Source organism: Bos javanicus, chromosome 9, assembly GCF_032452875.1.
Source record: "Bos javanicus breed banteng chromosome 9, ARS-OSU_banteng_1.0, whole genome shotgun sequence".
Classification (NCBI taxonomy): Eukaryota; Metazoa; Chordata; class Mammalia; order Artiodactyla; family Bovidae; genus Bos; species Bos javanicus.
Window position 1 is genome coordinate 15745611 of NC_083876.1, and position 27462 is coordinate 15773072.

The 27462-nt window shown below is 41.2% G+C and overlaps 1 protein-coding gene across 1 annotated transcript in view; it reads right to left on the bottom strand.

The window, feature by feature from the left end:
• The window catches only part of IMPG1 (interphotoreceptor matrix proteoglycan 1), a 120964-nt gene extending 114134 nt beyond the window's left edge, over positions 1-6830 (bottom strand). Inside the window, 2 exon segments of the mRNA XM_061427255.1 lie at positions 6352-6388; positions 6795-6830. Of these exon segments, the coding sequence (XP_061283239.1) occupies positions 6352-6388; positions 6795-6830 (73 nt within the window).
• Between the last annotated feature and the right edge of the window lie 20632 nt (positions 6831-27462).

Consider the following 27462-nt stretch of genomic DNA (forward strand, 5'->3'; position numbering starts at 1 on the left):
CATTAAAAATAATGATCAGATCATGGTGTGATTGTTAGCCTAACATGCCAGAGGAACTTAAAGAATAAGAATATCACTATAACAGAACTCCATCTGTTCCTGTCTACTTATTTATGTTTCACGTTTTCCTAGCAGTTAAGCGAAACTAAGGAAAAGAATAGAGATCAAATTGATGTTAAGTTCTGTCTAATGTTCGCAACGCATAATAGAAATAACAAATAATGGCACATGAATTAACAGAGGAAAGGAACAGCACCAAAGCAATCCCATCTCTCCAGGGCAGAGGTTAGGAGAGCTTAAGCTACGGGCTCTTCATTTAAATTGGCTCTTTCCAAAGCCTTGTTCCTAACTTTGTATTCATAAACATTAGTTACCCAAAACCGAACATCTGAGCTTACATGCATCTGTCAGTACAAAAAATAAAAACTTTTGTCAAATTTACATCTAGTTACTTTAATCAATCCTATATTAAAAATAATTATAACTGAATCCAGAAGAGATTTCTGAAAATAAGTAAAATAAGTTATTTACTTAGGAAATAAGTTAAAGTAATTAACTTCAATTTATGTATATTTTGTTACTGAGGAATATCTTCAAGCACCCCATAACAGACTTTCAAGTATGATATAAATCACATTAAGATAAGACTCTGCAGCGAGAAGTGGGATGGAAATGTGGGTGTGTGGAGAGAGAGAGACCATGTGACATTGCCTGCTGTTAGGAAGAGCTGTTCATGCATTTGTAAAGAGTGTTTGATGATAAGTATTGAGCCTGTGGTAGATTCCACTGTATACGGGAGAATGATCTAACTCCTGTTTTATTTTCAATATCGATATTTACAGCTCACCAAACTTACACCGTATCCAATTATTTAAGCTTATAATGAAAACTTTAGAAGAAGAATGCAGTCAGTCAGTTCAGTCGCTCAGTCGTGTCTGACTCTTTGCAGCCCCATGGACTGCAGCACACCAGGCTTCCCTGTCCATCACCAGCTTCTGGAGTTTGCTCAAACTCATGTCCATGGAGTCAGTGACGCCATCAAACCATCTCATCCTTTGTTGTCCCCTTCTTCTCCTGTCTTCCATCTTCCCCAGGATCAGGGTCTTTTCCAATGAGTCAGTTCTTTGAATCAGATATTGATGTGAAAGTACCACAAGTATTGGAGCTTCAGCTTCAGCATCAATCTTTCCAATGAATATTTAGGACTGATCTCCTTTAGGATGGACTGGTTGGATCTCCTTGCAGTCCAAGGGACTCTCAAGAGTCTTCTCCAACATCACAGTTCAAAAGCATCAATTCTTCGGCGTTCAGCTTTCTTTATGGTCCAGCTTTCACATCCATACATGACCACTGGAAAAACCATAGCCTTGACTAGATGGACATTTGTTGGCAAAGTAATGTCTCTGCTTTTTAATATTCTGTCTAGGTTGGTCATAGCTTTTCTTCCAAGGAGCAAACATCTTTTAATTTCATGGCTGCAGTCACCTCTACAACTACATGCCATGAAGTGATGGCATGCAAGGGGGCACCGAATTTACAAATTATTTTAGGGGATTAAGTTAGATTTTTTAAAAAGTTAGATGACTTCGGTCATAAGCAATTGCAATATATTGATTTTGCCCTCTGGAGGGATGGGGAGCAAGTGGAGGCTTTGGAACAGAAGTTGACATCATCTGACTTTCTAAAGAAACCCTCTGACTGCCAGGCAGAGAAAAAGGATTGTGAGTCGTGGGGAGGAATGAGGTATGAGAAACCTAGTTAGGAGACTTTTATTCCTATGATTTACCCTCCCACACTCCCCATCTTGTCCGCATCTGGGTTTCTCTTAGCTTTCTGTTTTGAGAAACAAAGAGAATTCCGGACCAACAGAAGCTCAGGTCATTTATCATCAGCAATGTGACCAGAAGCCATAGAGCTGGGGGTGGGTGCAGCTCCCACCACTTGGAATGAGCCATTTAAGCTGTCCACCTATGAACGGTGTGTTCCCTGGAGTTCTTCCTACATCACCAAACAGCCTAGGTTGAGATATTCAGCAGAAAGGCTGAGGTCCTGTGGTCAGATCTCAAGTAACAGTGAGGAGACTGGGGACTCAAGGCTCTAATTTCTCCAAAATTCTTGTGACAATCCTTCACAACCAGTTCAGACAAGGATGGTGCAGAGTGGTATAACAAAGTGTTAGAAAATTCCAGATGCCTCCCAGCCCCTGAGATCTTTTGATACCTCGGTTTACAAGGTTTTTATTTGTTATGCCTTCAATAAGGATGGATGACTATCCCGGTGAGTCATGGGCTGGTGCCCCTGTTTTCCTGATCACAAAAGGATTCTTTCTCCTGGTTTGTGCTGAGCTTCCAGGAGGGCAAAAAAATGACATCAGAGGAGTCACCAAAAAAAAATTTTTTTTGTCCCTCAAATTAGTCTAAAGAAAATACACTGGCTCCTAGATACATCCTAACATTTTGATCTCTAGAAACTACAATGCCTTAGGGAAATAATTCTTCAAGCAGCTTCAGCCATTTGTGCTTCAGGGAGAATGTTCTCTCAGAACATTGGTGAAAAGTTTTAATGGGGACAAGGGCTTTCTGTGTCCCCAAGGTGTAAGAAAGGGTGGCAGGCCAAAGAGCAGGATTATCTGGGCAAATTATTAAAATGCAGGTTATGAAGTAGGTCTGTTGTGGAGTCTGAGTACCAGCATCTCTAGGTGGTTTCCAGCTGATGATGATACCGCCTGTTTGTGGACAGCATTTTGAGCAGCAAGAACCAGGGTTCCCTCCATCTTAGCTTTCTCTGGGTCACACAGTAACATGAAACAAAGATCTAACTTCTATCTAACTTTTAATATTGGGGTTGGGGGAGAGAGTGAAGACAGAGGAAGGGAGAGAAGGGGGAAGACATGGGGAGAGTGGCTTCTCAAAGGACTCACAGAGGATGTTGAAGGGATGCAGCCCCAGCAGTCTTCTAGGTGGGTGCACAGGGTCCTACCTGGGAAGCTACCAGAAATGACCTTGGCTCCTGTGTCTGTGCTTTCTGATGAGCATGCCTGTGATTCCATCAGGAAGCACAGAACATTTTCCCTTGTGTTGCTTTAGGACTGGGAAAAGAAATAGCTCAATATTCCATTTGATTTGAGGAGTGTGGATGCTGTCTCTCCTAAATTAGAAAGATAATTTTGTAAAAGCAGCTATGAGAACAATAAGTGGGTTACTCTGTCAGAGAAATGCCACTTTATAGCTGGGTCTTAGTTCTAGTTTCTTTGTGAACCAATTTGTTAGACTTAAAAACATTATGCTGATGAATAGTAAAATTTCATATCACCCAGGGGCAGCCATAAAGATAATGGGCTGTCATTGCTGTGGGGAGAAAACAGTGGCTTGTTTCATCCAGGGAAGCAAGAATGAAAGAGGCAAACCTAATCAAGGATAAAGAGCTATGAATAAAATTCAGAGCAAAGAATTCGGTTGCAGCAATGAGTAGTCTAGTCTGCAAATTCCTGTGATGAATCCTGTTTGTGAATGTCATAAAAGATTAGAAGCTACATGAAAATAGTCAGCAATAGCTGTGTTCATGGTCAGTGCAATGCATATATTATGCATTTATTTTTCTATCTATTAACAAATAACGTGAAATTTACCAGTGTCATTAGCTGACCACTGTGTAGTCACATTCAAATGAATGCTTTATAAGCAGCACTGTCTTTTCTTTGCACTTCCAATGACTTCCTGCATCTATCAACAAGCATTTACTGAGAAACCGCTACACAGAGGTGCTGGGCTAAATATTATATTAATAAAGAATATTAATATAGTGCACTTGATTTTCTATCATTAGAGTCCTCCTTCTGACTCTGATCCAGTACCTGTCATTTCTCTGCAGGTGTGGCTTCTGTCAAAAAGCAAGTTCTCTCTTTACTTCCACATAAAATGAGGCATAAAAGGAACACAAGGCTTGGTATTTTTGATACTGTTAGTTAATGATGCTTTCCAAGTCCATAAGAATGCCCCACATTAATTTCAATCCTTGCACATCTTATAGATGTAAATACTTAAGAATTTGGTGAGATGTTAGTGTGAAGACATACTGTTCAGTGGTCATAATGTGTAACACATCAAGGCTGGAATTGCATCAGCTTGCTCTGGTCAGTAAGTCTGGAGCCAGGTGACTGCGTTGTTTGGAATAGAAGCAAATGTCTATTATGATCAAGGCTGTAATCAGTAACCCTCCTCAGCACTCACAGGGAAGGTGAGCTGAGTTTAGAATTCAGCCAGCAAGATTCTTTGCATAATATGGGGCTACCTGGGGATGTAATTGTTAACAGTCCCTAAGTTGTGTCTGACTCTGTGACTCTGGGCACTTTAGACTGCCAGGCTCCTCAGTCCATGGGATGTCCCAGACAAGAATACTGGGGTGGGTTGCCACTTCCTTCTCCAGGGAATCTTCCTGACCTAGGGATCCAACTTGAGTCTCCTGCATTGGCAGGCAGATTCTTTACCACTGAGCCAGCAGGGAGGTCCTGGGGATGTAACAGAAGCTACCAAAGATTCTTCTGTTTAAGTAAGCCATGGGAATTTTTTTCATCCATTGTAAGTGAATGGCAAGGACAGCCGCTGACAGCTGTGGTGTGATTGAACTCCGTCATGACTTCTGGGAACGCTGTAAGAGTCCTGTGATGATGGCTCGGGGTAAAACCTGCGCTGTAACTCTGCTGGAAGCCACGGTAATTGTGTTGTAAATCCCCTTAACACTTATGCATTTATCTTGGTAACCACTGCTAATTTGTGCCTCTAGGTTTCCCAGCGTCAGGCATTTTTGCTGAATCAGCAAACTTACCAAGAAGGAAGGGAGGATCAGGATTGTAACGTGGTTTTTGAAAAGTGAGATCTTAAGTCATAAATCAATTTGCTTAGTTCCCTGATGTCGCAATCATTCTTGTGCTTCTTCATAATAACAATATTCGAATTCAGTACTGGGCTTTGGCAGAAATAAAACAAAGAGGTGAAACCCATAGGCGAAGGCTTTCTGGTGGCTTATTTTTTTTTTTAATTTAAATTTATTTATTTTAATTCAAGGCTAATTACTTTACAATATTGTATTGGTTTTGCCATACATCAACATGAATCCGCCACAGGGTGGGTGGCTTGTTAAATGCCCTAATGGTTCTGTGTTGCAGAGGACATGGCTTTAAGACAGACAAACACAGATCTACCATAGTTTCAAAGGTTTATTATTCACAACTCTCAGTTCAGTTGGCTATTTTGTATAACTCTTGTGACTGAAGCAGAAACTGGAAGTCCTGGGCTGAAGACAATCTAGGTATGGAAGAAAGAGAAGAGACAAAAAGAGGGGAAGTCTGAACAGGCTACATCTCTTTCCTTACCTCTCAATCTATAATAAGCTTGGAGACTGGCTAAAATCTGTTCCATGGATTCCTGTGGACACACTTTAACCCCAGTTGGGAAAAATGCTGATCTTTTGGTTCGATGCTTTGCCAAATCGAATATTCGTCTCATGGTTGACACTTTGTACGTTTTTGCGGTATTTTTGGTTGCTTCAGTTCTTGGGGCATTATCTATGTCTTTAATTTCAGAACCGTATATTTTAATGGAGAGATCTGTAAAAGAAAGATTGATTTCCTGGTAATAGTACTCAGCCATAAAAAAAAAAAAAAAAATAGTGCTATTTGCACCAACATGGATGGACCTAGAAATTATCACACTAAGTGAAGTAAGTCAGACGGAGACAAACATCATATGATATTGCTTGTATGTGGAATCTAAAGAAAACGATACAGATGAATTTATTTACAAAACAGAAACATACTCACAGACATAGAAAACAAATTTATGGTTACCAAAGGGGAAAGGAGGGAGGAGGAATAAATAGGAAACCTGGGATTAACAGATACACACTACTACATATAAAATAGATAAACAACAAGGTCTCCTATATAACATGTGCTTAGTCACTCAGTCATGTCTGACTCTTTGCGACCCCATGGACTGTTGCCTGCCAGGCTCCTTTGTCCATGGGAATTCTCTAGGCAGGAACACCAGAGTGGGTTGTCATGCCCTCCTCCAGGGGATCTTCCCAACTCAGGGATCGAACTCAGGTCTCCTGCATTGTAGGTGGATTCTTTACCATCTGAGCCAGCAGGGAAGCCCACTATATAACATAGGGAGCTATATTTAATATCTTATAATAACCTATTGAAAAGCAGAGACATTACTTTGTCAACAAAGGTCTGTCTAGTCAAGGCTATGGTTTTTCCAGTGGTCATGTATGGATGTGAGAGTTGGACTGTGAAGAAAGCTGAGTGCCATAGAATTGATGCTTTTGAACTGTGGTGCTGGAGAAGACCCTTGAGAGTCCCTTGGACTGCAAGGAGATCCAACCAGTCCATTCTGAAGGAGATCAGCCCTGGGTGTTCTTTGGAAGGAATGATGCTAAAGCTGAAACTCCAGTATTTTGGCCACCTCATGCAAAGAGTTGACTCATTGGAAAAGACTCTGATGCTGGGAGGGATTAGGGGCAGAAGGAGAAGGGGACGACAGAGGATGAGATGGCTGGATGGCATCACTGACTCGATGGACGTGAGTCTGAGTGAACTCCGGGAGTTGGTGATGGACAGGGAGGCCTGGCGTGCTGCGATTCATGGGGTCGCAAAGAATCAGACACGACTGAGCGACTGAACTGAACTGAATAACCTATAATGGAAAAAATCTGAAAAAGAATATATATATGTGCATAACGGAATCACTTTGCTGTATACCTGAAGCACTGTAAATCAACTATATTTCGATTTAAAAAAAGATTGATTTCCTGGTGAACATATACATTTGTGTGTTATAGGTGAAGCATACGATAAATGATTAGAGAAAACTAAAAACTGGTCCAGTGGCTTATGGAAGTTTTATTTTAATGCAAATGTCAAATTCCAATGATAAAGCATTTTCAGAAATCAGGGAATAGCAGAATGAGCCGATCAAGTGTATTTTTAAAAAAAGTCTCGAATCATCTTGCCTTTAGGAACTGCCAAATATTGAAACGATTTCCCACACATCTCTCTAAAAATCACTCCCCACTTAGCACTCAAGCCTCCCGAGAGATGCCTCTTTTGATAGACATTATAATTCAAGTAGGGAATGATATAGCACTGTGGTACCCAGAGGTGTGCTCTTGATGAGGAAGTGGAGTGCTTCTAAAAACCAAGGGGAAAAAAATGCAGCCAAACAACCTCCCTGCCCATTAGTCGCAGCCCTAGGATTTCTGTGTGGGTAGGGCTCTGGGGGTGGCAATGTGGTTGAAAGTGATTTGAGGCGTTAGAATTTCATTTACAGAGCATGCTTGATATTTTATGAAGGATGATGAGAGAAGGAGTGGAAGACAGGCCAAAGAGAGGGTGTTGGCAGAGGATTAAACTCCTGGAGCCATTCATCTGGCCGCCACCGTGGTGTCTGGTAGGGTGAGGTCTGGATTTCATTTGTAACTTTGTGGACCTCTCATAAAAATACCTTATATTCACAGAGCACTATTTTATTTTGAGTTTTCTTCTATATATATTATTTCCTATCATTGTCACAAAAGCTGTACTATATAGATGCGTATGCATGCTAAGTCACTTCAGTCTTTGAGGCTCTTTGCGATCTTATGGACAACAGTCCACCGGGCTCCTCTGTCCATGGGATTCTCCAGGCAAGAATACTGGAGTGGGTTGCCATGCCCTTTTCCAGGGGATCTTCCCAACCTAGGGACTGAACCCATGTCTCCCGTACCTCCTGCACTGCAGGCAGATTCTTTAGCACTGAGCCACTGGGGAAACTCCACTATATAGATGAAACAGATACTATTTTATATCTCCATTTGCCACCCAGTTGGGTACTGGGATCCAGAGCTGTCAGAGCATGTTAACAGTGTGGTCACATCTCCATTCCTCCCCTCCCATTCCACCTCCTTCCTTTTAGCCAGTCTACTGTTTAAGAGATGAATTACTGATGACCTGGGACCACTTACTGTGGCCCCTGGAGACCACCAGCATGTGGATTACAAAGACTGATGCTGTCACTTTACTAAAGAAGGCACTCCACCCCTTAGCTTCTGAAATACTGTCCAGATGAGGGGATCAAGCAGAAATGTAAGCATGTAGCTGCAGAGCCTGGAGAAGGCAATGGCACCCCACTCCAGTACTCTTGCCTGGAAAATCCCATGGATGGAGGAGCCTGGCAGGCTGCAGTCCATGGGGTCGCTAAGAGTCAGACATGACTGAGCGACTTCACTTTCACTTTTCACTTTCATGCATTGGAGAAGGAAATGGCAACCCACTCCAGTGTTCTTGCCTGGAGAATCCCAGGGACGGGGGAGCCTGGTGGGCTGCCGTCTATGGGGTCGCACAGAGTCGGACAGGACTGAAGTGACTTAGCAGCAGCAGCAACAGCTGCAGAGCAATTCAAACCTTGCCACAAAGCATATAAACCCCTCCTTCACTGGGGGTGGGGTGAGTGGGCTGATGGAGTCCGGGTAGGAACACATTCTCTGTCACATTGAGGAGGCTCAAAGGACACTGCCAGTCTTGGGGAGTGACCCATTCTTAGAGACTCGTCTGCTCACCCAGGCATGCAACAGAGCAATAACGTGAAATCTCTGATTGGAACACAGGGGTCAGCAGCTTCTGAAGGTCTCCAGGTGATTCCAAGATGTGGACAGGTTTGGGAACCACTGTTTTGTGGATCTGTAAGGAGACCTTCAGCTGAAGAGTCAGGAGAACCCTCTTCTCATTGGCTTAAACAATAAGGGAGTTATTACTGCATATGAAAGAAAGCTAAAAGGTAAGAACTGCCTGCTGCAATGAAACCCTGCTTGCCTTTCTACTACTCTCATTTTCTCTGCTCCATCCCCTCACGTGGGACTTTATTTGTAGGCCAGCTTCCACCAAATTAAATGCGCTTGCCCTGTTCATGTTGAAAAATAGCCCTTCCCTACAGTCTGGCTGATCCACGCCACGTGCTTAGATGAATACCAGCTGCCAATGGGGATGCGCTGGCGCTATTAGCTTGAGCTGAGTGGTCCTGGGCAGGGAATTGGGATGATCCTGAGTGGCTCATTCTAACTGGAGGTGGGGGTCAGCCTTCCCTCTGTCAGGTGGGCTGCACGGCGGAGTGGAAGGTGCCCATTCCACGTCAGGGCCAAAGCTGCCCAAGGGGGAGTCTAGAAGCTGAATCCACAGCCATGAGTGGCCACTGCAGTTGGTAAGACGGGAATTTTAGTTTAGGAATGTTAATTTCTAATAAACTCTTTGCAACATTCACAAAGTTTTGTAATCGTATTTCAATCGCCATGAAGAACGGAAGAGAAAAAATGTGCGTCATCGGATAATTCTAAGCCTCTCTGGTTTGGTGAGCACAGACCCCACTGGGGGAGCTTGTGTTCCCACACTCCTGCACCCCCCGTCCTTGCCATGGCACCTGGCTGCAGGGTGGGGCCCTGCTCTTAGGCTGGTCTTGCTCTCGCCTGAGCCACCTCCAGGGTATTTGGTCCTTTGGGGTTGGTCTGTTCTTACTTGCTTGTTATGCTCTGGTAGAACCCTCTGAATGGCTTGGTTTGGGAATAGTATTTCCACCCTGGCTCTGGGAACAAAGCCCCCATCCTGGAATTTTTCCCAATCAGATCCCTTTGGATCTTAACACTTTGCTGATACCCAGGCTCGCTCACAGAGATCCTGCTAGATCTATGACTTTGGACTTCATCTTATCAGAGTGGGAACAGAAGGAGAGATGAGAAGGTCACAGATTTCCCTGTTTCCCTGCATTCTCACGGGATCTGAGCTATTCCCTTTCCCTACCAGGGCTGATCTTTCACAAACCTCCACGTGTCCATAAGTCCACGTCGCTAGTGGTCAACAACGAGGTGAACTAGGAGGGTGTGGGACTTGGTGGGCTTTGGGTCTCCTGATTTCTTGCTTCTGTCCTTTCATTCTCAATGTGTCCCTACTTGGAAAATAAATAATACAGTCACCAGTTTTTCAGATCTCCTGTGGAAGGAGACCTAATGCAGGTACTCTGCAAACGGCTGCCTCCCTCCTCAAGGAAACACCGAGTTCCATTTTTGAATGTCTACCTAGATAATTCTTTCCTTTGAGCTGAAAATTATTTTCCAGTAGCTTCCACACATTAGTTCTACTTCTGCCCTCTGGTCTAGCAAAGACCAAGTTACAGATGCTTCTACAAGCAGTTCCTTGTATTTTCTTTATATTAGGCACTTTTTTACTTTAGGATAAACATCCTCTACCTTTCTTTGGTTTCTTGCATGACCTAAGTATCAGATTCCCCAGCCTTCTGTGTTTCTTCAGATCATATGAAGCCAACCACAGGGGACCCACTCTGATAATACTTTCATTTGAGCAGGGTGCCCCCATCCCCTGTCATCTCTAGAGAAAATGTGGGCAAGATTTTTGAGAAGAGAGGCTTAAGGTTACCTGGGCTCAAGAATATTTACAAGACAGGCTACATTGATGAAATCTGTCTCTTTCCCAAGGATTTCAAGTAAAAACAAAATATATGTAATGTAAAGAATTGAAACATGTAATGTTACAAATTTAGAGGAGGTAAAAAAGAGCTGATATTTATTAGAGCTAATGAAAGCACTCTTGGGTAAAATAATTAGATCACATTAGATACTGTCCTTCAGTGTTGCATAAATTGTAATGTTGATGTTGAACTGAACTCCGATTCTCAGGATACATTTTTATGAGCTGATAGTTTTAGTTTATATAAGTATTTGGAAGGTATGGGGTAAAAGTTTAATGAGAATGAGTTGAGAGTTGAAAGACTTGCTATAAAAAAGGAGTGCATTTAATAGATTGGAAAATTTTTTGAGGCAGAAAATATTTCTGTAAGATAGTGATAAAACATAAGTATAACCTGTATGATGATGAATTGGGTATCATCAACAACTGTCTCTGGATGAAGTTCAAAGTTACAAAGAGAAAGACAAAGTGATTTCATTAAAAAAGAAACTATATTTTTCATAGTATTAGAAAAATTTAGTTAAATATGCATTTGGATAACAGTGCAGTTGAGTTATATTGTAGATTAATCATAAAGAAAACAATCCATAAGCCAGTAGTTTTGGGAAATAGTCATATCATTGGATGAAGGAAAGAGGAAATTAATACATTTGTCTATTCAAAACTTCTAAGTACAGAGGTGGTGGTGGTGATTTAGTTGCCAAGTGGTGTGGGACTCTTGCAACCATGGACTGTAGCCCACCAGGCTCCTCTGTGCATGGGATTTTCCAGGCAAGGATACTGGAGTGGGTTGCCATTCCCTTCTCCAGGGGATCTTCCCAACACAGGGATCAGACCTGTGTCTCCTGTGTCGCAAGTGGATTCTTTACCGCTGAGCCGCCAGGGAGGAGTAACAGCTAATAATCATGGCGCTCAACTTTTAAATTTAACTTGAATATGTCTGTTATTTGTGAAAGAAAAATGTAGCAGCAACGCAAACCACATGTCACTCCACTATTCAAAGTGTTTTAATTAATAGTACCAGCGGTGCCCGCGGCCCTGGCTCTGTGACTGACCAGCTGTATAAGAGATATAAAATTGACCTCTCTGTCTAAATTTCTCCACTGTAAAATGGAGACTTTTGGTGGCTATCTTACAGGGTTTCTGTGATATTAGAAGAGCTACGGTGTTGGGCACAGTGGTAAGTGCTCGATAAAAACTCATCTGATTGATCACAGATTTCGCGTACCGCATCGCCCTTCCTTGCTGACTCTCTTGCACGGTACTGCATCACGGTCCACAGACTAGACTGCGCATGCCCCATGCATCCCTGCGCTTCCATGCTGCTTGTACATCTCAGGCTTGTGTCTTCGTAGAGAAGGGCTCTTTTCTTCCCCCTTTTTTTGTTGGGCTCCTCTTTTTCCTTCAAGGTCCGGCTCTCCTTCTCTCTTAAGTTTTCTCAGATCTCACGTGCAGAATTCACGTGTGGGTTCCTCCAGCCCCTCTAGCTGGCTCAGATCTTTTTTACATTTACTGATTTACTGTATTCACTAGGTTTCTACTGTTTCAGGCCCAATGTGGTAGGTAAAGGTAAATTAGGTGAACGACTGTCATGGACCTTGTGTGTAGTGCTTGCTTTGTCCTGCCTTGCACAATAATTTGTTGTAAATATATGATTTTAGACTGCAAATACCTTTGGGTTTGCAAATACCTAGAACTTTTAGACAGCGAATTCCTGTGTGTTATAATCCTACCCTCTCCCCAAGTCACCTCAGTGCTTGCCTAGTACAGTGTTTTGTACACAACAGATATGCAATACATAGCCATTAAGAGAAGTGAGTCTTTTATATATGGGCATGAGTTAATTTGTTTTATAAGCCATTAGACTATGAAAAATAGCTTCATATGTCCTGTCAACCTACACTATTGCAATCTTCCTTTGAAACATCTACTCCTTTCCACAGTGTTGAATATCAGAGGTTTTGGATACAGTCATTTTATTAAAGATAATATCCTAAGTGAAAAGACAAATAAAAAATCCTTTGTGAAAGAAAACCAAAAGAACAGAAAAGAGATGGCTTATACACAAATTATAATTTAGTAAAATCATCATCCCCACAATCTTTCAATTTATCCAAGAGTAAACAAACGAACAGGAAACTGAGTCATTAAAAACATGAGTGTAATAGGAAAGGAAATTAATATTGCCTGGCTCTTTAGGAGGACAAGCCCTCCACTCTCTTACCTCCCAATTATTGTACTTGATAGGCAAAACCATAGCCAGGGTTAAACCCTGCTCTTTGCCTTCTCCTCACTTGCACCCTTGTAGCTGAACTCGGCTGGAGAAAAACAACCATTAGGACTCACTTTAAATTTATGATCCTTAAATAATATCACACTACATTTCTCTGGTCCATTGAGTTTCTCTCTCTTGGACAACTATGCACAACTTATCTCAAATTTCCCGCAATTCTTGCCAATTCTGTCTCAGCTGATGACCTTGCTTCACATTTTTTTTTTTTTTTTTGAGAGCAGAAGGAGCCAGAAGATAACTCCTTGGATTTCTAGCACTGCATCACCTCACTGGCTGCATCTGACCTCAAATACTCACACTTTCTCTTCTGTGTCTGATGACTGATCTGTGCTCCTGTCTAAGGCCAGTTCCTTTACTTATGCTCTGGATCCCAGACTTTTCACCTCTCAAGGATATTCTTCCAGAAATGCTCCTTGTTCACCTACTGGATCATTTTTTTCTCTTTCTACTGGATCGTTCTTTTTAGCCTGTAGACATTCTATTATTTTCTCCTTCTACTTAAAAGATTCTTTCTTAATATCACTTTCCCTACATTTTTCTATTTGCGCTTTCAGCAAAACTCTTGGAAAGATCTGTTTTTACTTCCTTTCCCGACAAAAGCAAGGTTCTACATGAGTAAGGGAGGATTTCTGTGACATCATGTGCAAAGCTATCGACATTTCCCTCCTCTTTTCCTTTTCCTTCTTTTTACTTTTTTATTTAAAAAATTTTTGTTTGCAATGTGCTCATAAGTGAAAAAGGGAAGGCAAAAATTGCTCAGTTGTGTCTGACTCTTTGTGACCCCATGAGCTGTAGCCTGCCAGGCTCCTCTGTCCATGGAATTCTCCAGGCAAGAATACTGGAGTGGGTAGCCATTCCCTTTTCCAGGGGATCTTCCCAACCCAGGGATGGAACCCAGGTCTCCCACATTGCAGGTGTATTCTTTACTGTCTGAGATAGCAGGGAAGCCCAAGAATACTGGAGTGGGTAGCCTATCCCTTCTCCAGGGGATCTTCCGGACCCAGGGATCGAACTGGGGTCTCCTGCATTGCTGACGGATTCTTTACCAGCTGAACTATCAGGGAAGAAGCCCTAGCATGCTCATAGAGCCCGTTGTATTCAACATGTTATTGCGTCACTTCACCAGTAGGTGTCGCTATGCAACACATAATATAATGAAAGCTGCCCACTGGATAATGAAATAATCAGTTCTTTGACTTTGGGATTGTACCTGTTGAACACTGACATGTGTTGATGGAGGTGATGGTGAGGGTTGTGATTCTGCAGAAAAGCAGACTATTTGAGGAAGGGCTGAGACTTAATATGCTGAAATGGACTCCCACTGAACTGGGAGGTACTCCTGAAAGGCCTGCCAGATGTGAAATATTTAGGTGGTGGGAAGGAGGACCACAAGTCCACAGGAGGCATCTTTCAGCAGACTGAAGAAGGTGGTTGACATGACACCGATGTTTTAAGTTGGGGATTAAATTATGTTTTAGAGCCAGACATCCTGGAATGTGAAGTCAAGTGGGCCGTAGGAAGCATTACTACAAACAAAGCTAGTGGAGGTGATGGAATTCCAGTTGAGCTATTTCAAATCATAAAAGATGATGCTGTGAAAGTGCTGCACTCAATATGCCAGAACATTTGGAAAACTCAGCAGTGGCCACAGGACTGGAAAAGGTCAGTTTCCATTCCAATCCCTAATAAAGGCAATGCCAAAGAATGCTCAAACTACCACACAATTGCATTCATCTCACATGATAGCAAAGTAATCCTCGAAATTCTCCAAGCCAGGCTTCAGCGATATGTGAACCTTGAACTTCCTGATGTTTAAGCTGGTTTCAGAAAAGGCAGAGGAACCAGAGATCAAATTGCCAACATCATGGAAAAAGCAAGAGAGTTCCAGAAAAACATCTATTTCTGCTTTATTGACTATGCCAAAGCCTTTGACTGTGTGGATCACAATAAACTGTGGGAAATTCTGAAAGAGAAGGGAATACCAGACCACCTGACCTACCTCTTGAGAAATCTGTATGCAGTTCAGGAAGCAACAGTTAGAACTGGACATGGAACAACAGACTGGTTCCAAATAGGAACAGGAGTACATCAAGGCTGTATATTGTCACCCTGCTTATTTAACTTTTATGCAGAATACATCATGAGAAACGCTAGGCTGGATGAAGCACAAGCTGGAATCAAGATTGCCGGGAGAAATATCAATAACCTCAGATATGCAAATATCACCACCCTTATGGCAGAAAGCAAAGAAGAACTAAAGAGCCTCTTGATGAAAGTGAAAGAGGAGAGTGAAAAAGTTGGCTTAAAGCTCAACATTCAGAAAACTAAGATCATGACATCCAGTCCCATCACTTCATGCCAAATAGATGGGGAAACGGTGGAACAGTGGCTGACTTTATTTTTTTTGGCTCCAAAATCATTGCATGTGGTGACTGCAGCCATGAAATTAAAAGACACTTACTCCTTGGAAGGAAAGTTATGACCAACCTAGATAGCATATTAAAAAGCAGAGACATTACTTTGCCAACAAAGGTCTGTGTAGTCAAAGCTATGGTTTTTCCAGTAATCATGTATGGATGTGAGGGTTGGACTGTGAAGAAAGCTGAACACCGAAGAATTGATGCTTTTGAACTGTGGTCCTGGAAAAGACTCTTGAGAGTCCCTTGGACTGCAAGGAGATCCAACCAATCCATCATAAAGGAGATCAGTCCTGGGTGTTCATTGGAGGGACTGATGTTGAAGCTGAAACTCCAGTAATTTGGCCACCTCATGCAAAGAGCTGACTCACTGGAAAAGACTCTGATGCTGGGAAAGATTGAGGGCAGGAGGAGAAGGGGATGACAGAGGATGAGATGGTTTGATGGCATCACCGACTCAATGGACATGAGTTTGGGTAGACTCTGGGAGTTGGTGATGGACAGGGGGGCCTGGCGTGCTGCAGTCCATGGGGTCACAAAGAGTCGGACACAACTGAGCGAGTGAACTGAACTGAACTGCAACACTCAATCCTGGGGCTGACCCAGATTGTGCCACCCAGGGTAGCAATGACAAGTTTGGAAATGTCTAAATGTACAGAAAGGGAAATCAATGAAACAACCATTAGATTCAAACACTGAATCCCAACATTATATTACCCAAAGGAAAAGTCAAATCTGGCTGGGGTAGAGAGGCTGCTCTGAAATACTGGGCTTTTGACCCTTCATTTATCGTGTCAAAATTAGATTGTCTGGGCACCGCCTAAACATGCCCTCTAGTTCTTGTGAATGTTAGCCCTTCAGTCAAAAGTGTCTTTTCCATTCTAGGCTCTAGGTTGGTTCTTTGATACTGACTGGCATCCTGGAAACCATCTCCCTATCATATCACTGAAGAGTTTATTTTTTTCCTTCATGTACTAAAGTTGGCTGCTAGTCATAGATTGCTTGGGATTCCCAGGTGACTCAGAGGTAAAGAATCTGCCTGTCAATGCAGGACATGCCACAGATGTGGGTTCGATCCCCGGGTCGGGAAGATCCCTTGGGGCAACCTATTCCAGTATTCTTGCCTGGAGAGTCCCCATGGACAGAAGAGCCTGGCAGGGTAGAGTCCATGGGGGGGGCGGGTCACAAAGAGTTGGGCACAATTTAGTAGACACACACACACACACACACACACACACACACACAGATTGCTTACAACTTTTCCATTTCAGGGCTTAGCCTTGCCCTTGAATCTGCTTCTTTCTAGGTTATGTATTCACATGGATCTTTACTAACCTGTTCAGACCAGACACTCTTTTCTAGAGAAATATTTTCTCACCATCTAACATTGCAGGTTTATAATCCAGGATTACCGTACGTGTATAGTGACAGTAATAGACTATAGGAAGAGGAGAATGGGGTTTTTGTGGCGTTATTGTTATGAGAGTAGCAGTGGCTGGGCTGGTAAAAGCACTTAGTGAACCCATTATGTTTTCCTAAGGGAAAGCATTTCAGTGGCTAATGAATGAATTAACAGGAGTGGAGATGGAAGTTACTGGAATCCTACAGAATAAAAATCTCCATTTGAAGAACAGGACTCCACAGAGAGAAAGTAGATAACACTCCAGGACCAAATCAATGACTGGAAGTCTTAAAAAATAATAATTTAATTTCACATGTGCTTTCCAGACAGACCTTAACAAAAAAGAATAAGCAGCTGTGGCCTTTCTGCAAATGCTCAGCTTGCTTGTGATCTGTTATATCCCAGTCCTCCCCCCTCCATTAGAGGAAATGCTGTTACCCACTTGAAATTGTTTTTCTTCAAAGATTAAGGGCAACTAAATGTACGTCATGCTTAACATACCTGAACATGCCTCAAAAATTATGCAGAGGTACTGAACACCTTCAATGCTGTTCCAGAAAGTGGCATGGATTTTAAGCACACTATCTTCTGCATGATCAAGCAGAGATCGCAAAAGCTCCTACTTCTGCTTTCCCATCTTATGCGTAGTTCCTACTGAACTTCCACCGTGACAGCCCCGGTGTGAGTGTGTTGGAATAAATGATAGAAAAAAGGACCATAGGGATTAAGGGCAATTCCAGTGATTTTTTTTTTAGGGGAAAATGAAGGGAATAAACATGTGCTCAGTCGCTCAGTTGTATGTGACTCTTTGCAACTCCAGGGACTGTAGCCCACCAGGATCCTCTGTCAATGAAAATTTCCAGGCAAGAACACTGGAGTGGGTTGCCATTTCCTACTCTAGGGGATCTTCCTGACCCAGCGATCTAACCCAAGTTTAGTATTGCAGGCATATTCTTTACTGACTGAGCCACAGGGGAAGCCCTTGAGAGTCCGCATGCACGGTGATTATCAGTGATGCAGCTGGTGGGTGCCACACCATTGTCCTCTCAGAAGCTTTGGAAGCTGGATGCCATCGCAGCCTTCCTTGCCTCCAAGCACTAGCCTTGTTCAGCTCCACTTTTCCCTGCTGAGGGTGAAAGCCAATGCTTGCTTCTCTCAAAGAATCAGAGCAGATGCATTATTTTTCTTCACAATGCAAAAACCAGGTTTGGCCACTGCTTTTGCTACATCAGGAGGAACGGATTAGGACCTGGGAAAACCATTACAAGAAACAACAGTTGCTATCTTCTATTCTCTTGTATATTCATATGGATACATCTGTATTGAGCTCCTCTTCCATCTCACTGAACTGAGGAAAAAAAAAAAAGAGAAAGGACAGGATCTATAAGTGAGATGCTGGGAAATTTTGCTGAGGACATATACAGCTTGGTAACAGGGCAGAAACAGAACTGAAATTGAAGGGAGAAGTAGAAAAGAGAGGGGTGAACAACAGAATCCCTGCTGGATAGTTCAGGGAACTATATTCAATAATCTGTTATAAATCATAATGAAAAAGAATTTGTAAAAGTATGTATATATGTATAACTGAATCACTTTACTGTACAGCAGAAAATAACACAATATTTCAAATCAACTCTACTTCAGTAAAAAAATAAGCTAAATAAATAAAATAAAAATGCCTACCAAGTTAAAAAAAGGAGAGTTCATTTGACTTCTGGGCAAACATTAAAAATGATGGTTTGAAAATATATTTTGCTGATCCGATTTTTACAAAATAATTATGTATTCATATACTTGGAAGAATCGGAAAAGATCTGTAAAAATGTTAATTACGGATTAAAAAAATAAGAAAAGAGGAATGGAGTAGTGTCTTTTGTGTCCTGGGAGGGGGATGCCCTGTGACCAGCTGGGGTCCTGAGCTCTTCATATCTGGTAGGTAGCTCAGACAGTAAAGAATTTGCCTGCAATGCGGGAGACCCGAGTTTGATCCCTGGGTGGGGAAGATCCCCTGGAGAAGGAAATGGCAACCCACTCCAGTAGTCTTGTCTAGGGTATCCCATGGACAGAGGAGCCTGGTGGGCTAATATCCATGGGGTCAACAAGAGTCAGACGAGACTAAATGAGTAACTTTCGCCTTTTTCAGGGAGTGAAGACACAGGAGTCCAGGAGGGCAGTGTCCTTCACTGTACCCTGAACAGAAACAGGTGCTTGCTCCCCACTTCCTTCGAGGACGATGTTTCGAGGGGAAGGAGCATTCTCAGAAAGGACTGGCCTTCTGTGTCCTGAGATAGTCGAGTGACACAGCTGAGGTGCTCGTCACTGCGTAGCTTGGAGATCGTTCATGCTGCCATCATCTAAGCTTCACAACGGAGCCTCTTCACCAAGGCCCATTCCCAGCCACCTGCCAGGTTCAGAGGCACTGTTTCTGCTGCAGTTCAGGACCACGGGGTGCCCTTAACTCTCAAGTGCCCTCAAGGGTTGCAGTAGTGTGTCAGAGGTCGTGAGAAGCCACGGGATCAACACTTAGCTTCTTCCTGTGGTACTAAATTTACTTGAGCATTTTAGGAGAAAAGTTGAAAATGTTAAGAACTGTAAACGATTTTCACATGAATACACAAGCGAAGTCAGCAAAATTCTTTCTCCCTCAAATAAGCCGGTATTGAAAGTGAGACGAGTTGGGTATTTCTATAAGCCGTGATTAACTGTAAAGTGTATTTCCTTGGAAAATGGAGAGTGGAGTTGGATTAGTGCTGAGGTCAGGTTGAAGTAAACGGGATATGAAACTGAGGTGAGAACGATTATGTTGAAGTTGCTGGTCGGCCTGGTTAAGGCTTCTTTTCAGGTGCTGACAAAAAGGAACCAGTGTTTTCCCCAGCTAGATGTTTAGCAACCCCTCAAATCACCCTGGGTAGACAGGTACCTTCTGCGTATCCATATAGGACTAACCCTGTTAAGCCCCTCGAGAAAGGGATGATAGAGGATGTTGTTCTGGTCACCTGATGGTTGGATGGCATCACTGATTCAATGGGCATGAATTTGAGCAAGCTCTGGGATATGATGAAGGACAGGGAAGCCTGATGTGCTGCAGTCCATGGGGTCACAAAGAGTTGGATGCGACTGAACAACGATCATCTTTTTCTTACATTAACTTCTCCTGGCTTCCCTGGTATGTTAGTTGGTAAAGAATCTGCCTGCAATGCAGGAGACTGGGGTTGATCCCTGGGTCAGGAAGATTCCCCTGGAGAAGGAAATGGCTGGATTTTTGCCTGGATTCATGCTTGGAAAATCCTGTGGGTAGAGGAGCCTAGCGGGCTACAATCCATGGGGTCGCAATAGTTGAACACGATTTAGCAGCTAAACCACCATCACAAACTCTTACTTCTTCCCAGGCACTGACCCATCACGAAAACTTTTAGGGCACCATCTCCATAGGTTTCGGAATGTGGAGGTTAAACAAACACACAGGTTATGAATAAGAGAATCAGAATGGAATTTTACAAGTTAATCTGAGATCTGTGCATGATGAGTTGCAATTGTATCTCACAAATGTTTATGGGATGTGACAGTATTCAGAGCATTTTTCTAGCCTGGCTGGACAGAAGTTTGAATGATACAGAGACCAAAGGATTTTGCTGAAACCATACAAGGTCATTCACAAGACAAGTAGTAGCAAATCACAAAGACCTACAAAGAGTCTATAAAAAAAATCCCCTCAAATTAGGAAGAAGCTAATTTCAGAAGCTGGGAGTGCACTGAGGAAATATATCACAGGCAGGAATACAGATTTGCTTAGGGGACACATTAATGACATGTGCAAAATACCCACTTTCTTCTGGTTCCAGCTGAATTGGTGTGTTTCTCCCCGTGATCCTTAGGGCTGCTATCTATTGGGGCATATTTATCTCAGTAGAGTCTAACCATGCCTGAAGTACTCATAACAGAAATATCCCTAATTTAGCCTAGCATCTTTGTTTTCTGAATCTTTTTGTTACTTGTGATTCTAATATTGCAAATTATGAAACAATTCCTCTTAAATTTTAGTGCTCTCATGTAAGCCTGATCTTAGAGTATATTGGGAGTTCTGAGTAAAGAGTCTTGTATGTAAAGTGTTCTTGCATATATTGCCATAAAAGAGTGATACTGTAGCTACTTAAGGAGAGTTGGAGACAAATTAAACAGTTTAAACAGCTATAAATCTGTGCCTTTCTTTTTTTTAAAAAAATTTGTGTTGTGTAATCCATTTTTTTTTATTTTTAAAAAATTTTTAATTGGAGTATAATTGCTTTACAATGTTGTGTTAGTTTCTGCTGTACAATGAAGTGAATCAGCTATATGCAAACCTCCTTTTCGGATCTGCCTCCAACCACCCCATCCCATCCATCTCTACCTTTCTTGTGCTTAAGAACCTATCACAGTTCTTGTAGAGAAGAAAGGTCAATTGCAGTTTGAGTACCTGGGGGGCTGAAGTTGCAGTAAGATAGCTCTGCTTTCCTAAGTTGTTTCCCGAACTTGGGCAAATAATCTCTACATGCTTTAACTTTCTAACCAACAAAAGGTATAACTATAATCCCACCATAGTTTTGTATTAATGTTTGCATTTTTTTTTTAAATAAGAGCTTTTAATGATTGTAATGTATACAGCTTGGGCTGTTTGGCAAAACCCTGCGATATACATTAATGATGCTTTATTTAAAAACGCAAAACCGAAAAAAACAAAAAACAAACAAACAAAAAAACCCCCAAACAGTCCATGTTGAAATTGATCAGTGTAAGTTAAATCATGGGTCCAGCCTAAAAAAACCCATCGTTTAATGTTTGCATGTTATATAGTTCTGTTTTGTTTTGAAGATCAAATGAGAAACTAGATGTCAGGATTTTGCAGAAGGCCTGACCTAGTGTTGGCTTTTATTCTATTTTGAAGTTTAAGGCTAGGAATAGGATAGCCTGATTTAGCAAATAACATATAAGACACCAGTTGAACTTGAATTTCCAATAAACAACTATGTAATTATTATTTTTTAGGACACATTTGTATATTTGGGACATATTAAGTATAAAAGGACAAAAAAGATTCTGTTAAAAGACAAAGATGGTCAGACTGCATTAAAAAAAAAAAACCCACTATATACTTTTAACAGACACACTTAAAAAAAAGATACGGGGAAGTTGAAATTAAAAGGATGAAAAAAGTTACACTATGCAAACAGTAATCAAAGGAAACTTGGTTTAGCTATGTTAATATCATATTAGATCAGAGGCCTGTTGGTAACCCCTCAGGCCTTGGGGCTGGTTGAGAGGGCCTGATTTGTAGCATTTGCCAGTTTTTATGTGTTATAAAATACATGTACTCCTCCATGACTGATTTCAAGTCACAGAACCCAGAGAGATGTGAACAATTAGTGCCTGTAAATCATTGTGGGCCAGTTCCAGCACACCCATGGACAAAGTTCCTTCCTTGGCAGAAAGCATTACAAAGATGAAGATGGTTACAACATAATGATAAAAGTTTAAAAGTCATCAGAAAGATGTAGCAAATTATAATTTTATACACTAAATAATATAACCTTGAAATATATAAAGCAAAAGTTTAAAGAACAATAAAGAATGTAAAATCAACAATAATAATAGGTGTATTTTAAGAGATCTTTCTTGGTAATTGATGCTGCTGCTGCCAAGTCACTTCAGTTGTGTCCGACTCTGTGCGACCCCATAGACGGCAGCCCACCAAGCTCCCCCGTCCCTGGGATTCTCCAGGCAAGAACACTGGAGTGGGTTGCCATTTCCTTCTCCAATGCATGAAAGTGAAAAGTGAAAGTGAAGTCGCTCAGTTGTGTCTGACTCTTAGTGACCCCATGGACTGCAGCCTACCAGGCTCCTCTGTCCATGGGATTTTCCAGGCAAGAGTACTGGAGTGGGGTGCCATTGCCTTCTCCATGGTAATTAATAGAGCTGGCAGATTAAAAATCAATAAAGATAGAGGATTGAGAACATAAGTAAACTTAACCAATGGACATATATGGAACATTATAAAAATAAACCTTCTTTTCAAGCTTAGGGAGAACATATGCAAATATATGAATATTGACTATATATTGGACTGTAATGCATGTACGTTATGTTCTCAATGTTACAATGTTGTGTTAGTTTCTGCTGTACATCTTAGTGAATCAGCTATATGCATACATATAAACCCTCCTTTTTGGATGAGTTAAAAATCAGTTTTAAAAAACAAATAGAAAATCCCTATGTTTGAAAATTGAAAAAAAATTTTTTATAAATAACCTATAAGTAAAAAAATTAACCTATGAGTTAATGAAGAAATCATGCTGGGTATTAAAAATATCTTTATCAAGTGATTAAAACTTTACATAATAAAACTTGTGGGATATAGCTAAATCACTACTTGAAAGGTAAATTTAGCTCATTAAAATGCTTATTTTAGAAAAAGAAAAAAGCTAAATATTAATGAGCTAAGCATCTATCTCAAGAATTTAATAAAAGAAAACAAAATAAATTCAAAAAAGTACAAGAATAAAGATAAGTAGAGATTAATAAAATATAAAAGAAAAGATAACAAAACAGAGAAAAAAAAGCCATATAAAAGCAAAAAATTTTTCCTTTGAAAATACTAATAACAAAAACAAAAAACATGAGAAAGAGAAGGTACAATTAATTACTATCAAGATTGAAAAGGAAGACATCACTATACTTCCTAATGGCATGAGAAACTTAACAATGTTTTGTTGATAAATTTGAAATTTTGATGAAATGGATAAATTCTAGAATATGTAAATTACAAATTTATTATACAAAACGAATGTAAGCAGAGACAGAAGAGTTATTATAATCTTTAAAAAACTGAGTCAGTAGCCAAATATCTTTTCATAAATATAACTCTTCACCTAAGAGTTCTATCAAACATTCATGGAAAGAATAACTTTATTTTCATACAAACTCTTAAAAACCTGATGAGGAAAGTATGAGAAAAATATCATGGTCCAATCTCACTTATGAATATGAATGTAATAATGTGAAATAAAATATTAGCAAATGGAATCCAGCAGAGTGTGAAAAAAGATGACGACCAAGTTATCTCAGGAATATCAGGTGGGTTTAATATTTGAAATTGATTAAAGTAGTTTTTCACAATGAATTAAAAGGAAAAACCACTTGATAATCTCAGTAGGTACAAAAGAAGTTCATGATATATATCTATTTATCCATGATTAAAACTCTTAGGACTAGAAAGGAACTTTTTAAAACTTGATGTAGCAGATTTTCAAAAACAAAACAAGTACAGAATCTAAAACAAACACCATTCTTAATGGTGAACTATGAAAGCATCCCCTTCCAGATCAGTATCAAGGTTATATGCAATATCAAAGTATATGGTGTATGCAATCACCATCTCTCTTTATATAGAATATAAAGGAAATAAACATAGGCAATAGTGGATGGCCTATGGAAGGCAGTAAGAAAATATAAAGAAGAAGATACTGAAAAGGGAGATCTTTAGTTTTTGTTATTCAAAAATGGTATAATTTTTAAGCAGAAAACTCCAAAGAATTGCTAGTGAATTTTCAGAATTAAGATTGTTCAGCAAAGCTAAGGGATATAAAGCCAATTACTTTTCTACACAAAAACTTCAATAAGAGAGCTATTTACAAGATTACAGTTAATACCAAGTAACTAGGGATAAGTCCATGGTGTGGAAGCCCTTTACAATATAATTATGCAACTTTATTATAAAGTACTAATAACAGGAGAGATAGTCCATGTTTCTGGATAGAAAGACTTAACATTATAAGGGTGTCAATTTTTTCCCAAATTGATCTACATATTCAACACAACTCCAATCCAATCTCAGTGGTACTTAGTGATCTAATTTTAGACATATTATAGAAGAGTGGAGGATCAAGAATAGCTTAGACATTCCTGTAGAAAGAGAACAATGCCAGGCAAGCATGGTTACAAGATTTCAAGATTATTATAAATTTGTAATAACTAAAGCAATGTGGTACCAGCTCAGGTGTAATAAAATTAACAAACCCATGTTCAGAACATGGGGAGAGAGGAGGTGAAGCTGAGATGTATGGAGAGAGTAACATGGAAACTTACATTACCATATGTAAAATAGACAGCCAATGGGAATTTGCTGTATGTCTCAGGGAATTCAAACAGCGGCTCTATCAACTTAGAGGGGTGGGATGGGGAGGGAGATGGGAGAGAGTTTCAAGAGGGAGGGGATATATGTATACCTATGGCTGATTCATGTCGAGGCTTGATAGAAAACAACAAAATTCTGTAAAACAATTATCCTTCAATTTAAAAATAAATAAATTAAAACAAGCAAACAAACAAACCCATGTTCATGACAGAAAAGGCATCACAGACCAGAGAGAGAAGAAGAAACTATCCATTGAATAGTGCTGAAACAATTGATGATCCATATATATATATTTTTAAAGAAACCATTTTCCTGCTTCACACACATCAGATCAGATCAGATCAGATCAGTCACTCAGTCGTGTCCGACTCTTTGCGACCCCATGAATCGCAGCACGCCAGGCCTCCCTGTCCATCACCAGCTCCTGGAGTTCACTCAGACTCACGTCCATTGAGTCAGTGATGCCATCCAGCCATCTCATCCTCTGTCGTCCCCTTCTCCTCCTGCCCCCAATCCCTCCCAGCATCAGAGTCTTTTCCAATGAGTCAACTCTTCGCATGAGGTAGCCAAAGTACTGGAGTTTCAGCTTTAGCATCAGTCCTTCCAAAGAAAGCCCAGGGCTGATCTCCTTCAGAATGGACTGGTTGGATCTCCTTGCAGTCCAAGGGACTCTCAAGAGTCTTCTCCAACACCACAGTTCAAAAGCATCAATTCTTCGGCGCTCAGCCTTCTTCACAGTCCAACTCTCACATCCATACATGACCACAGGAAAAACCATAGCCTTGACTAGACGGACCTTTGTTGGCAAAGTAATATTTCTGCTTTTGAATATGCTATCTAGGTTGGTCATAACCTCCCTTCCAAGGAGTAAGCATCTTTTAATTTCATGGCTGCAGTCACCATCTGCAGTGATTTTGGAGCCCAGAAAAATAAAGTCTGACACTGTTTCTAGTGTTTCCCCATCTATTTCCCATGAAGTGGTGGGACCCGATGCCATGATCTTCGTTTTCTGAATGTTGAGCTTTAAGCCAACTTTGTCACTCTCCACTTTCACTTTCATCAAGAGGCTTTTGAGTTCCTCTTCACTTTCTGCCATAAGGGTGGTGTCATCTGCATATCTGAGGTTATCGATATTTCTCCCGGCAATCTTGATTCCAGCTTGTGCTTCTTCCAGCCCAGTGTAGGAGGTGGTAATAGTAACCGTGATGATCATCATTGTCATTTAGGAGCTGGTGTTTATTGAGCAAAAGTTTCTACAATAGTATTAAATGCTTCACTAATCTTCATTACAGCGCTATGAAGCAGATTCTGCTATTATTTTTTCCCATTTTATTGATTAGAAGCCATAAGATGGAGAGATGTGTGGGACCCAGAAATTTGCTAAGGTCACACAGCTCATAAGTGACAGAATTCTTTATGTATCTGTGTGCTGTATTGGGGACTTCTCAAGTGGTGCTAGTGGTAAAGAATCTGCCTGCCAATGCAGGAGATGCAAAAGACTCAGGTTCGATTCCTGGGTTGGGAAGATCCCTGGGAGTGGGAGGTGGCAAACCATTCCAGTATTCTTACTTGGAAAATTTCATGGATAAACAAGCCTGGCAGGCTACAGTCCATGGGACCACAGAGAGTCAGACACCACTGAGCTGTGTTGAATGCACTGCTGTGCAAACCTGAAAGCCTTGGCTTTTAACTGTGCCATCATGGAAATGAGGAAGAATCAGACCTCTGGTTCAAAGAGAAAGAGAAGCTTTGAAAATCAACTTTGGACTAGGTCAGGGAATCAGAGATGAGTTTGACTCTGGAGGGCCCAATTAAGGGTTTGGGGCATGAATTTGTTGATCAAGCATTTTGTCTGACATTTTCTAAAGACATTTTATAAAGCTAGTTACCCAAAATGGGGTTAATCAAAGCAAATGGAGCAGAAGGTCAAGGTCTAAGGTTTCTAATGTACTAAAAAGAAGGCTTTTGTGAGAGGTTCAGAAGTGGATCCCAGTACCAAGGGTTAATATGAAGGATTCTGAGGGCTGGATAGGCTGAAGAATTGGAGAAATTGAGAGAGGCCTCCCAGATGGTGCTAGTGGTAAAGAACTCACCTGCCAATTCAGGAGACATAAGAGATGCACGTTGGATCCCTGGGTTGGGAAGTTCCCCTGAAGGAGGGCATGACAATCCACTTCAATATTCTTGCGGGAAGAATCCCATGGACAAAGGAGCCTGGTGGGCTACAGTCCATGGGGTTGCAAAGGGTTGGACATGATTGAGGTGACTTGGCACACAACACACAGAGGGACTGGGGTGTTTTGCTGATAGTGAAAATCATATTCCACAAAGGCAAGAAGGAGAGATTAGAAAGAGGTGTTTCAGAATTGTGTATCTCGAATCTTGAAATATTACAGACCTGTAGGTGAAGTTTCAGCATTTTGATAGAGCGGTATTTTTGGTTCAGGAGAGGCTTTCCTGCTGTGTCTGACTTCACCCATTTGGTCAGGTACTACCTTTAGATACATCAGTTCAGTTCAGTTCAGTCGCTCAGTCCTGTCTGACTCTTTGCGACCTCATGAATCGCAGCACGCCAGGCCTCCCTGTCCATCACCAACTCCCGGAGTTCACTCAGACTCACATCCACCGAGTCAGTGATGCCATCCAGCCATCTCATCCTCTGTCGTCCCC